Raw genomic sequence first — 13,435 nt, 5'->3', positions numbered from 1 at the left:
CATTGTGAAAGTGTGTCTGGGGGCACAAGATGGGCTCTTTAGTTATATGCAAAATAATGAAATGAATATAAATAGCAAGAAAATGCAAGATAATTTTATTTCTAAATATTAAACAATGTGACTTAACTAGCGACTACATGACTAGTAAAATAAATAAAGGAACTGCCGAATCATGCGTATATGTAAATTGTTGTCTTTTTAACAATACACTCATAAACATTACAGTTAAACCATTGTAGTAAAATATAAATAAGCTTTTACAATCATAAGCAGTCTCATTTGTTTTCACAGTGAAGGTGCAGCAGCGTGTATAAGGAATGTCATTGTGTCTCGTGTGGTTTCCCTCACATTCTTGTAAATTCTTTACATACATTATATATGAAATATATGCTATAACTAAAAATTCAGTTTCTCGTGGTTTCTCAGACATTTTGCATCAAATATGTACTGTGAAAATACATTTTTGTGTGCATTCTCAAACATTTTGCACCAAGTAATTATTGTGAAAGAATTTTAATATTAATGCTGTATGTAAAATGCGTTTTCGTTCTTTTCCCAGAAGGTTGGATGTGAATGATGATAGGAAAAGTCCATATGAATATATACTTTGTATATAATTTTTGTATTATAAAAGCAGCTCTCAAAGGACATTACGTCCGAGTGTATATAAAAAATTGCTGAATTTTAAACAATGGTAATTATTTACTTTAAAATTAATGAAAAATAGTACATGTATATACATAGTATGACTGAAACAATCTCCAACGATTTTAAAATTAAATGCATAGGTTCTTATTGAGATGATTTGTAATACTTGTAGAAGGTTGTTTTACTTTCCAAAAAGGGACTTGATTATTTTTAACCAAGAGTTATAAAACCCGATTGTCTGATACCCTCTGGCATACAGGTGACACTGACAAAATGAATAAAGGCTTGCATACAAAACCTTAACTACTTAAATGGACACCAAAATAAACCACTGGGTAAAAAAAGTGAAAGCATACCAAACATACATCTATTTCCTAACATTATCCTTAACATAAACAAGTAATTTGAAATTAAATATAAACGCTAAAAACATAACAATCAAATTTAAATCTGGTTACATCATTTACATATATGCTGACATTATTTGGCCGATTTTTTTCTAACTTTGTAAAATTTAACAACGGGATTGAAGTGAGTGTTGTCAATTTTCAACTCGTAACTACTGTGGAAGTTTCATGGACACGTTTCTGCTCTGCAGTACTTCTTACACTTTATGATACAACTGTTTTATATGTATGCTTGTTCCATTTTAAATACAAGCATGTCATACAAAAGTTCACCTTTAAAAGTTAACAACGATGTAAACAATCGGCCCAATGTTAAATATAATCTAAGCTATTCACAACCATAACAAAGCAACTGACTCTTTAAGCACTATGGGTGTAAATTCATAAACATTCATTTCAGATTAGAAAAAAAAAAATATGTAGTCAACATAGTTTACAAGGTGCTGTGATTTGTTGTGCAAATTGGGCACAAATTGTTATTCATACCAAAGAAATACTCTGCATATGTGACCTGATTGTGATTTAATTTTAATTTTATTATATTATTTGTATTTTCTATAATTTCTAATCTAAAATAAATGTTCATTAAAATATAGCCCTAAAAACTAGAAATATGCCCATACGACACAGCTAAGGACCCCCCCCCCCCCTCCCATCCTCCCCCCATTTGACATTATTTGCCTAGTAAATTCAATTTTTATAACAGAAACAACCAAAAGCCATAATTTTTTACCAAGTCCGAAACCGTAACTCCTTTTGCCCAGGTTAACATTTTGCAATGCTGAATAGTGCGCTAAAAATTGTATTAGCTTAGGTCAAATCTTAAATGTTACACATGCCTCAGTTTTAAAGGAGTGGTCATTGTTCTTGTCATACCAAGGAAACCACAGGCTGTCTACCTTCCTATTCCAGGATGAGGAATCAAGTGACTTCAAGGAGTTCTCGATGGGTCAACACGGGTGAAAATATTTTAGGTTTGTCTGTATTTAAATAACGCAATCGTTGGCCAAAATTTCAATTTGACGATATTTTGTAAAACAATGCAACGCTGAAATTTTGGTATAACCCTTGAAGACACGTGAAGGCACGTGATTCCTCACCATGTATACTGAACCGATAGATATTCCGCAACAAATCAGAAGTCTAGTTCAAAGGGTATATAAGCAGCGTGCCATAACATTTCTAGAAGGACGAGCAGACAAGAGCAAATATTAACACACAACCTTTTTAAATGGACTCACTCACCATGGTTAAAACTTTTTTATGAACAAATAACATAATTCTAGCAATTAGCTGATACTCAATTGAACAGTGTTTTGTAAATACAGACAAAAAGCATTTTCTGTGACATGTTTAAGAAATTATTAACAATTTTTGAGCGCTTGATGTTTACTCATTGAACCAAGGATTTTATTCACATTTCAAACAAAAGTTGTAATAAGTGTCTGACCTAACCATGAAAGAGTCCCTTTCCTAAATATTAATACAATGAAAATTGTATATATTCCGCGTATTCATTTTAGTTCTCAATGAATTGTCTTATAGCTGCATTGGTCTCCTTAGGCCTATCTGTGATTACAAAATGGCTGCTGTTTTTTATGACCTTGACCTTCATATTTTTTACATATTCCCCGCTCAACTCAGCCATCTCCGTATCCAAAGCCTTATCTGGGTCACCCCATATAACTAGCGTTGGGGCACTGATCTTTTTTTTGTACTGGACCTCATTGCTCAACGCTGCACGGTAGTAATTTATAGGACCTGTTCTTGACTCTGAAATTAGAAGTGATATTTAGATATATTTGCTGTCATTTTTTTCTTTTTATTTAAATCTTGTAAAATAAAATTCAATACGACCGACATACAAAAACATCATATTTGATCACAGCAGTGAAAATGGAATGATATCATTATCTATTATATTTACTAATTGCGTAATATAAAAGGAGAGGATAATAAAAACTATGTGCTAATAACTTTTGTTCATTATTTCAGATGAAGGATAGATACGTGTCATGATAAAATATCTCATACAGTTAAAACATCATACTGCAACATGAACTGTTACATATTTTCGTCAAACTTGGCTGGGTTGACCGTTTGTTTCACTTGTAAACAAACAAGATTTGACAATTTCCTTCAATTTTGAGCAAACACATGTGCTCCTCATGTCATTATAGGACATTGTATCAAAATGATACAAACAGGATATGCGAGTTTCAGAACTTACATACTGGTATGTTCAACATTCGATTGGTACACAAATGCATTGATTTTTTATACATGTATATATATATTGTTTTTTGAAAAATTATTAACTGTATTATCAATATGATATGTCATCTTATGCGCATTGCTCTTTCGACAACAACAAATTATTTGGTCAGTTGATAGTCGGAAGTGACAGAGGTTATATTCACAGCGATTCAATCAGACGTATTTGTTGTGCTTTATTAAAAGCTGAAGCTTAATCGATTTGCATTTTCGTATTCAGTGACTTCCCTTTTACAACTGTGTAGGATTGTGTTAAAGAGAAGTAACCGATGTGTGCAGTTGCCTTAAATATGAAACCGGTTTAGCTTGGGTGTTTACACAAATCATTTCCATTACTGTATTAATGGCGGCTTCCTGTAGAATTATTATTTTATGAAAAAGAAAAAAGAAAATAAAAGGAGATTATACTTATCGCAGTACAACGAATGTAATCCAAACGTTCAAAGAATAATAATAATTATATCACTGGAATCTTGCTGTGTTTTACATGTAGACATTTTGGGAATGTTTCTCAAGATGATAAAATATAAATAAAATGTTGCCAATTTTGACATTGGCTAGTTTTTTTTCTCTCAGAAAGCTATGATCTGTTCAAAATTATGATAACCATAACATGGCTGATAAAAACTTACCTCTTGGGGAGAATGTGTATTTATAAGCGTCAATATCGTCCGATGATGGTTTATTGTTTGGCATCCACTTTCCCAGCAGTGCCTCAAAGGATGAACAGTCATTCATCCCAAGGAGAAACTCAGGTAAGACAGGGATTTGGAAAAACATCATGTACCTGCATGATAAACATTATGTGAAATAGTGTCATCAGATACATAATAAAACGTTTGTCAGAAACATTTGCAAGACTGCGTTTATATGTTTAGGAAGAAATGTGTTAACAACGACCATGACCATAGTCTTTGGCCTACACCAATAGTTGTCATTTTTGGTTGAGTATACCGTACCTGTGAAGTTATTTGATCCAAGATTAATTGGCTCTTGAGCTATTGTGCGGGAAGTTGACTGAAAGACATAGCCCGTGACCTTGACCTTAAACAAAATCCAATTTTGGCCATCTACTAGTTAAAACAACTAACCAGTGACGTTTATATGGGCCCTAGGTCTATCCGTTCGAACGTTATTGTGAACAGTTGACTGCAAGTAATCGTAAATTATTGGGTAAACAAAGCAATCAAAACACTGTTTAACATGACTTTGACATTTGACCTACAAATACCCAAATATACTGGGGTCAATTGCTGGTCAAGAATAACATATATCACTTCCATAATTATTTTCGCCATTTCCCCGCTACTCTCACCCCTAGGAGTGAAACTAACGTGTGTAAAATTTACACATTCCTGATAATATTAGCTGCCTTTCAAATCTAATTACAATAAAAATGTATCGAACATGGCATCCTTAATACCAACCAACTACTTAAATTTATCATCATTTCCCAACACATCACTGCATATTCATGTTTACATAACAATCTCTATTTGATTCATAAAAAAACATACATTAGCGACTTACCATGACTTTTTAAACTGTGCGAAGTTTGAGCGCATGTACTTAGCGAAGATGGCAGGGTGGGGACAGTTGCAAACGACGAGTTTCTCCACCAGCTCTGGGTAGTTTGACGCGAAATTCCACGCCACAATCCCGCCCCAGTCATGGGCAACCAGGAAACATTTTTCGTAACCTTATGAGACAAAATTATTATATATATAAAGCATTTGCTTACAAGAATTGTGGCCAGGGCCCTTTTTATTTTCTGAATGCTATAAATATCTTTTTAATCAAATATAGACAGTTTTGTGCTCAGTAGATCTCAAATATACGTGTAAGCCATTTTCTTATAAAATATTTTTACATGTATATGGTTTTGATTCTCACCACTTCTAAAACAGACATAGTCTAATGCATTCAAAAGTAAACTTGAAATGAAGCAATGCGACGAAACCAGTGGCAAGTTATAAGAATATTTACAAATATAAATTTTGCGTCCCCAAATACAAGACTATTGTATTCCAAAAATCAGTTGAAATAAACTTCGTATAACCATTTTCTATTTTTGGCATAATCAATCTTGATCTCATTTACCCGATGAGCACATATGGTTCATCTTTACATCAGCCTGTTACACATGATTTTTCCACATCAAAAACCTGTCATTGACCATGTCCCCACAAACCCTAAATGCAATCCCATGTTAGGTCTCTACATAGGCTTACAGTACTACATGTACATGCTTAGTGTTATCACTAAATGGCATTCCCAACTTAAGTTATTTAGCGGAAACCATTGTTAATAACAATGACCTTTACCCACATACCCCAAAGGAAATTCCAAGGTATGTGTCCACTTGAGTTTTCTACAAACCTAGTTTCATCCTGCTTCGATCTCAACTAAAGTAAATTGGGCGGAAACACTTTTTCTATTGCTGGTAACAATGACCTTGACCTTCTCCACATGAGCTTTCAACACTAGATTCAACACACGCATCACCAATACTCGTTGAAAAGGAGCATCACTTAACAACTTTTAAAGCAATAGAACTTTATTGACATTGCTACACACAACAACAACAACAAATAAACAACAACGGAAAATAACAGCTAAAGTACCCACATTTAGTTAAGGGCTTACTTAATTAAAATAACTTTGTTATCACTAAATGGCATTCCCAACTTAAGTTATTTAGCGGAAACCATTGTTAATAACAATGACCTTTACCCACATACCCCAAAGGAAATTCCAAGGTATGTGTCCACTTGAGTTTTCTACAAACCTAGTTTCATCCTGATTCGATCTCAACTAAAGTAAATTGGGCGGAAACACTTTTTCTATTGCTGGTAACAATGACCTTGACCTTCTCCACATGAGCTTTCAACACTAGATTCAACACACGCATCACCAATACTCGTTGAAAAGGAGCATCACTTAACAACTTTTAAAGCAATAGAACTTTATTGACATTGCTACACACAACAACAACAACAACAAATAAACAACAACGGAAAATAACAGCTAAAGTACCCACATTTAGTTAAGGGCTTACTTAATTAAAATAACTTTGTATCCGACATACAGTGAGTGTATTTAGATTGTATAGTATAGACGCCAAATGGCGACATGTCGAGTCAGTTGAAAGATCCGTTGATGCAGACATAATGCTCTTCCATGGAATTGCATTACGAAATAATGGAGTTGAACAATACATAGGACCTACGACACTACGCCTAAGCATGGTGAACCTTAATGGTATTTATTTTACATCCTATAAATTACCTTGACCTTTGAGGTACAGACCTGGGTCTTGTGTGCGACACGCCGCCTCATCATGTTGGAACCTTTTTGATTTTATTTGGAAATTCCTATCGGTCGCATTGGTCAAGACACCGCCCGAACAAATTCAGTTCGAACGAACGGACGGGCGCACTCACATACATGGAACCAAACGGGTTCGACAAAAAGAATATTTACCTAGTGCTGGAATAAGCTGCTTAATATCGCCAGCAAGCTTCTGGACTGTATAATTATCTTTTCCTTTTGGCTTGTCCGAATCTCCATATCCCCTCATATCTACAGCCACCACTCTGCAATGTACAAAGCTTGCAACTCAACACTGCTGTAACTAGGTGTCTCACATATTGTAGAAAGAGCACCACAGAGCGAACTCCAATACATATTTTGTCTTCTTTATTAGTCTAAGAAGGGGCATGCCTTAACAATTGTCAAAACCAGAGTTATTGACCTAGCTTCACATGTTCACGTTGTCTCTTGCAACATGTTAAACAATTGTTTTATGAATATCTTAAGGTACATGTATTTCACTATCACGGCTAAGGTCGCTGCTAACGACATCAACACTATTTAACTTTTTTTTCGAAAATCAGATAAGCTGAAAGTGTTTTTCGGGATGCTTACAAACGGTTGTGTTTTGTTGATTTTTAAAAAAAAATAATAAGAATATTGCAGTATCATAATTTTTAATTGATTGATTAATTGGTAATCACTGCTAAAAAAGGCTACCTGTAATCCTTTCTGAATTCTCTGATCTGGAACCTCCATGAGTACCAAAACTCGGGAAAACCATGCAGGAACAACATCAAAGGCTTCCCCTCATCGCCGCTAGCAACATAGTGGAGCCGAATATCCTGCAAAATATAGAGCAAATTGGAAATGGGCCCATCTTTAGGCCAAATATTGCCCTTAAAAAGCAAAAACACCATTGATATTCATATAAAGGTTGTTCGGCGTTATGTCAATTATGCTCTGTCAGAAGAATATCGCCTACTCTTCTTTAAATTTGTGATAAACAAAACAAACCTTCCTATAATCTGGCATACAACTGTGATTCGGAATTTGAATATTTTATTCAAAACACTCCACTATCAGTGTGTGTATATACCACGTGATGAATTACGTCATAAATACTACGTCGGAAGACAAAATTTGATTTGAAACAAGAGAAAGTAATAGCCCGAACACGACAACCTATACTCTATGTCCTTTTATATGCAGCATTCCATTATGAATAACACAAAGTGTGACCTTAGAGGTAGGGACACGGGTCTTGCACGCGACACGTCGTCTTGGTATGTGGAATGCATGTGGGAATCATTTTAAAATCTGTCCATACAAGAGAAAGTTACATCCCGGACACGACAACCTATGCTCTATGTCCTTATATATGCAGCATTCCATTGTGAAAAACACAAAGTGTGACCTTGACCTTAGAGGGAGGGACAAGGGTCTTGCACGCGAGACGTCGTCTTGGTATGTCAAACACACGTGGCAAGTTATTTTAAAATCTGTCCATACAAGAGAAAGTTACAGCCCGGACTTGACAACCTATACTCTATGTCCTTATAACTGCAGCAGTCCATTGTGAATAAACACCTAAGTGTGACCTTGACCTTAGAGGTAGGGACACGGGTCTTGCACGCGACACGTCGTCTTTGTATGTGAAACACATGTTGCAAGTTATTTTAAAATCTGTCCATACAAGGGAAAGTTACAGCCCATACACGAGTTATTGAGCCGGACACACGGACGGATGGACGGACGAACGGACGGTGCGATTTTAATATGCCCACCTTCGGGGGCATAAAAACACTTTAAACAAAGATAACTACTATTTCTTCACCATTTTAAATGAAACATAGCGCAGTCTATGCCTTATAAGGAGCCCTGCCTTCGGTGAGTTTCTAAAAACACTTCGACAAACCCTTTCACAATACGGCTGTCTGACGGAGCACTGTCAAAACATTATTTTGGGAAAAGGTTTGTGTAATTGTTTGATGAAACTACTGACTTTATCAAATTTCGGTAATAAAACAAATTCGTGGCTTTTTAAGTGGCATAGAATGCCTTTCGTTTTATTAAAATGGTGTTGTTAAAGAAAAGTTATCTTTGATTTAAGGGTTCATTTTAAGCAAAATGTTGCCTTCCGACGTAGCCTTTATGACGTTATTTATCACGTGGTATACATACATTGTCTATGCCCATCGTGAAGGCAATCGGAACTCCTCGGCCATTTTTATCGAAAACAACCTCGGATGTATTTGGACGGTTTACATACTCAAAAGGTGGCACGTTTAATTCCGCTCAAGTAGATCGCGTAGTAATTTTATTTAGCAGTTAAACTTTTTGACTTTACTGGTGGGTATCTTAATGATGTTTGCAATAAATCACTCCACTGGCAATCAATTCAAACTTAGATCAATAAATACAACTCTAAAACAATACATTTAATTAATGATATAATTCAAAAAATTACGAACTACTTCAACTGATGTACCGGCATACATCTTAGGTTGTTTTCGAAAAAAAATGGCCGAGGAGCTCCGAATGTCGTGAAGGTCGTCATAAGGATGTCGTACACCCTTTAAAACAGAACCAAATGGGAAGGAATCGCAACTTACCAGAGTGGGATTTATGTTGATATGAACAGCCTACTTATTTAACATGATATTATTGTTGATGACCATTTTGCGCAAAAAAACATATGGATAATGTGCAATATTATAAGTAAACTGATAGTGAAGATAAGGAAGACAAGTGAATCGAAAGTGAAGAAAATAACAAATTAAATGATCAAATAGATATTGACTATGAAATGCATCGAGTTCTTCAGATATCTAACGCTATGTGTACATGGATGTCTGTCATATTGTTATTTCTTGCACATATTGAACTTAATTGTCGCTAAAATGTAGTTTTATTGAACTGTTGAACAGGTGTTTAGAAATTGTTTACATCGAACATCATTGTCACAGGTAAAAGATTATCGCTTTAGCCTCATAACTTGTTGCATGCTGCTAAGTCATGTCAGACTGTGACAATTTAGGGAACTGAATGATAAATAAAATACAGAGGTTCTAACAGCTGATCATTGTCAATCCTTAAAATAAATGGATAGTAGTTTTGTTTGAGGGATTAATGCCTAGAAGAAAGGTCTTAGACAACTTTTGAAATTGTTTTCAAAGTCACCAAGTTATATTTCCTACTTTGAGATGCAAGTTTCCAAACAAAAATACCAAAACATCTTTAAAATTGATTTATCATTACCAAACCTCTGACGAATGAGAATGGTCAGAGCATGATTTGAGTATTCTCCCCCAAAACTTAAGAGCGGAGTATAAGTTACCTGAACTCACCTGTTGTAGACTTACACACATAATAGATAATATACTCAGATCATATAATATAATACATTTTATCATATTACTTGTTGACAATGAAATAATATTATCTATTCATATTCTTTCTCTTGAAATACTAGTCTAATTTAATGCATTAAACATACCTCAAGATGGACAAAGTCATGGTTTCCAAGACTTGGATCATTCAAGCAGGGTGGCATCACATTCCGTTTTTTTAACTTCAACACATTCAGTTTGATGAATTTAATCGGTCCTTTTACAAACTGTACAAATATTGAAAAGCTAATCAAACATGCAAAGAAAAGTCCTATGATTTTTGCAACAACAGACTGAATAAAAAATGACACGGACATCTTACTGCCGTCGGTGTGAACATGAGTGTAATGTACCTGTCAGACTGAGGGTACAAAGTTCGGTATACCAGGTTAATACCTAGTGTTATTGAAATAACTCGGTCATCTCCGGCAATGAGAATATGTTCATTTTCCGTAAATAGCCGAGCATGATCCGGCTTTGATTAGCTCGTGAGTAGGTCAAGGTTGAAAAAGACTGTTTGTCACTACATACAATGTACGTGTATGCATTGGATGGACTAAAATGGATGGCCTTATCAGACTAGTAGTGACATCATTTTGCTTGACTGATACGGTCTGCACTATTGGCTTAAAGGGGTTAGCCATTCTTTAGCCAAACCACATAGTGATGGTTTGGCTGACAATGCACTTGTCACCCCTTTTCACGAGTACATAAAAATGGTTTGCTTCATGTGACGTTGAGTAATTTGACACCTGGTTGTGCATTCATTTCTTTGGTTAATTGAATTGTCTTTATTTGACCATTTCAATCATTGAGCTGTTGATGCAATTCTTTGTATTCTACCAATACGATACATGAATTTGATATTTAATTTATTATTATTATTATTATTATTATTTGCATTGATTTTCTTCACCGTACTGGTTCAGATCGTGCATAGGTGATTTGAGGCTGACACTATCCTAAATGTTGCATTCACTATTTTTGCTATGATGAGGTGTCACAATATCCCACTATATAAAACTATCAGTTATATATAGGTATACTCAATGCATTAAAAAGCGACGTATTCAAAGTTCACATTTTGACCTTATCACGGAGAAGCTTTGGTCACTTCACAGACTAAGTCAAGATTTTTCTGTTATCTGTTTAGCAATTCGTTCTAATCGACAATGAAGTTTGGACCGGGGAAATGTTTTCAGTCCTTGTTATTGCACTTGATAAAAATGCATCAGGCATATAAAATAGTACAAACGAGAACTGTCACAGTAGGTGACGTATGCTCCAGAAGTGCCATTCATATGGTTTATGTATTTACTAATGTGCCTCTTTTATGAAAGAGCTTAGATAAACGATAACCATTTTACAGGCCCCATGATGGTCGACTTCCTGAAAGTGACGGAATGATGAAGTAAGGGGAATGGACAGGAGTCTTGCACGTGACACATCGTCTTAATGTACCAAACAGATGTTTCAAGTAATTTTATAACCCCTCCTTGCATTACAAAGTTAAAGCTCGGACATGACCAAATAAACTCGATCAATGTGCATATACGCAGCTGTCCATATATTTATTAAACTTAAGTGTGACCTTGAGCTTGAGGTCTGAGGTCTTGCACGCTACACATCACCGTTAATTCCCGTAAACATGTGTCAATTAATTGTAAAAGCCCTCCGTGCATAAAAACGTTAAGGCCCGGTCACCGATACTCTATCTATGTGGAAATATGCAACATTTCATAATGATTAAATTTAAGTATGACCTTAAACTTTGAAGTATGGCCGTTGGTCTTGCACGCAGAACGTTATCTTTATGTACCGAACACATGTGCCAATTATTTTAAAATCCCGCCGTTGATGACATAACTTGTATTTTATGAAGATTTAAGTTTTTACAGCTTATCATCAGAGAAATTACAAAGAATGGTATAAAATCAATTAAAAGCAATACGTAGCTTCCCAGTTTATAACATATCACGAAGTAATATCGAAAAGGATATGCATTTCAATACATATTCTATTGTGTAACATTAATACAATTATCTATTTGCCATGATGCTTTAAATATATACAATGTTAGCTTATGTAAGATTTTTTATTTTATTTTTGACCATGAGCAGTAAATGTGTATTTATATAAAACGAAGGGAGATACTCTCTCTTTGAGTCACTTTATACATTACATACAATCATAAAATCATATTCTTTCTCTCCATCTTTCATATTGCAAAGTTCACATTATCTATCTTGTCTTGCTCTCTCAATGTTTAATTAAAGCTAAAATAACCTTATTTTTGAGATAGCTCCCCTGTGCTTGAAGTTAACTATTACAGTCAAATAAAAACTCATTTCAATGTTAGATTTGAGTTCACGAAATAATGATAATCCGGTTGACATGCTATTTACTCGATGTCTGTAAGCCTTAAAGTGGGCAATACAGCATTTAACATTAATAACGCAGTCTCTTAACATCTAAACATTATTAAATTCAGTCTGCTAAAGCATTTCTCAAATGTTTGATAGCCAGACACTCTCATTATTTTCACACGTTTGTAAAATCGTAACATACAAAATAAATTATTATCATAGGAATCATGAGTTTAAACCAATATTTAGAAACGCGTATCTTTCTGCTAGTTATTAAAGGCAAACTTCCAATTTCCAAACATTAATACTGGTGGTCATTTAAACACCTATTTTTTCTTCAAGAAAACCTCTAGATATGTTTAGCAATTGAGAATACAAGGATACGTACTCGACTTACCGATTACTGAAAAACAAAGATAATTTCCGTTTTACGCAAGCAAATTCTTAAATTATCCCATATATTAATAATACGCCTCGTTACCAAAAATTACTATATTTTTTTTTGACAACAATGTATTTATTGACAAAAGAATTTGGCTATTTTAGCCATTTAAGAGTTATCTCCCGTCGTCAACCGAAAAACTATTAAACAGATATGAAATAAATCAAACAAATCATATGTAATGATCACAGGAATACACATGTCTTTACTAATGAAGTTTAATGAGCACATAGATTACCAAGTCCGCAATACCCTTTCTAATTGAACCCTAGCTGTTATTACAATTTCTTGATAGTTAAAGTGTTCTACTACTTCGACCTTGTTGCCATTACAATTAAAAGACTCACGCCTAGTTAACTGTCCACCTTTTCTAAATATTATTTTCTTATAAGTTTTTTTAAATATTAAATTAACTGTCAACTTACACTTCTTACGATAGCTATCGAGCTGGTTGAGGTGTTATTGTAATTCTTGAGCGCAATCACTAAGTTGTGCAAAATCGTCTGCAAACATGATAAGAAACACTGACAGTTGGTCAAGAGATAATCCGTTTGTTAAGGTTTTCACGCAATGGACGTTTCAGGTCATTGAAGA

General features: G+C 34.6%; 1 protein-coding gene across 1 annotated transcript; it reads right to left on the bottom strand.

Moving 5' to 3' along the window:
- Nucleotides 1-1,722: 1,722 nt before the first annotated feature.
- LOC128228892 (epoxide hydrolase 4-like) lies at nucleotides 1,723-10,385 on the bottom strand. The gene is made up of 6 exons (XM_052940437.1): nucleotides 10,141-10,385; nucleotides 7,362-7,486; nucleotides 6,813-6,925; nucleotides 4,860-5,028; nucleotides 3,962-4,116; nucleotides 1,723-2,828 (listed from the first exon to the last, which is right to left on the bottom strand). Exons 1-6 carry the CDS (start codon nucleotides 10,348-10,350, stop codon nucleotides 2,575-2,577), a joined length of 1,026 nt encoding a protein of 341 aa, XP_052796397.1. The 5' UTR covers nucleotides 10,351-10,385; the 3' UTR covers nucleotides 1,723-2,574.
- Between the last annotated feature and the right edge of the window lie 3,050 nt (nucleotides 10,386-13,435).

The sequence above is a fragment of the Mya arenaria genome, chromosome 3, assembly GCF_026914265.1.
Source record: "Mya arenaria isolate MELC-2E11 chromosome 3, ASM2691426v1".
Taxonomy (NCBI): Eukaryota; Metazoa; Mollusca; class Bivalvia; order Myida; family Myidae; genus Mya; species Mya arenaria.
The sequence above is the reverse complement of the archived record's forward strand: the minus strand, read 5'-3'. Positions and strand labels throughout refer to the sequence as shown.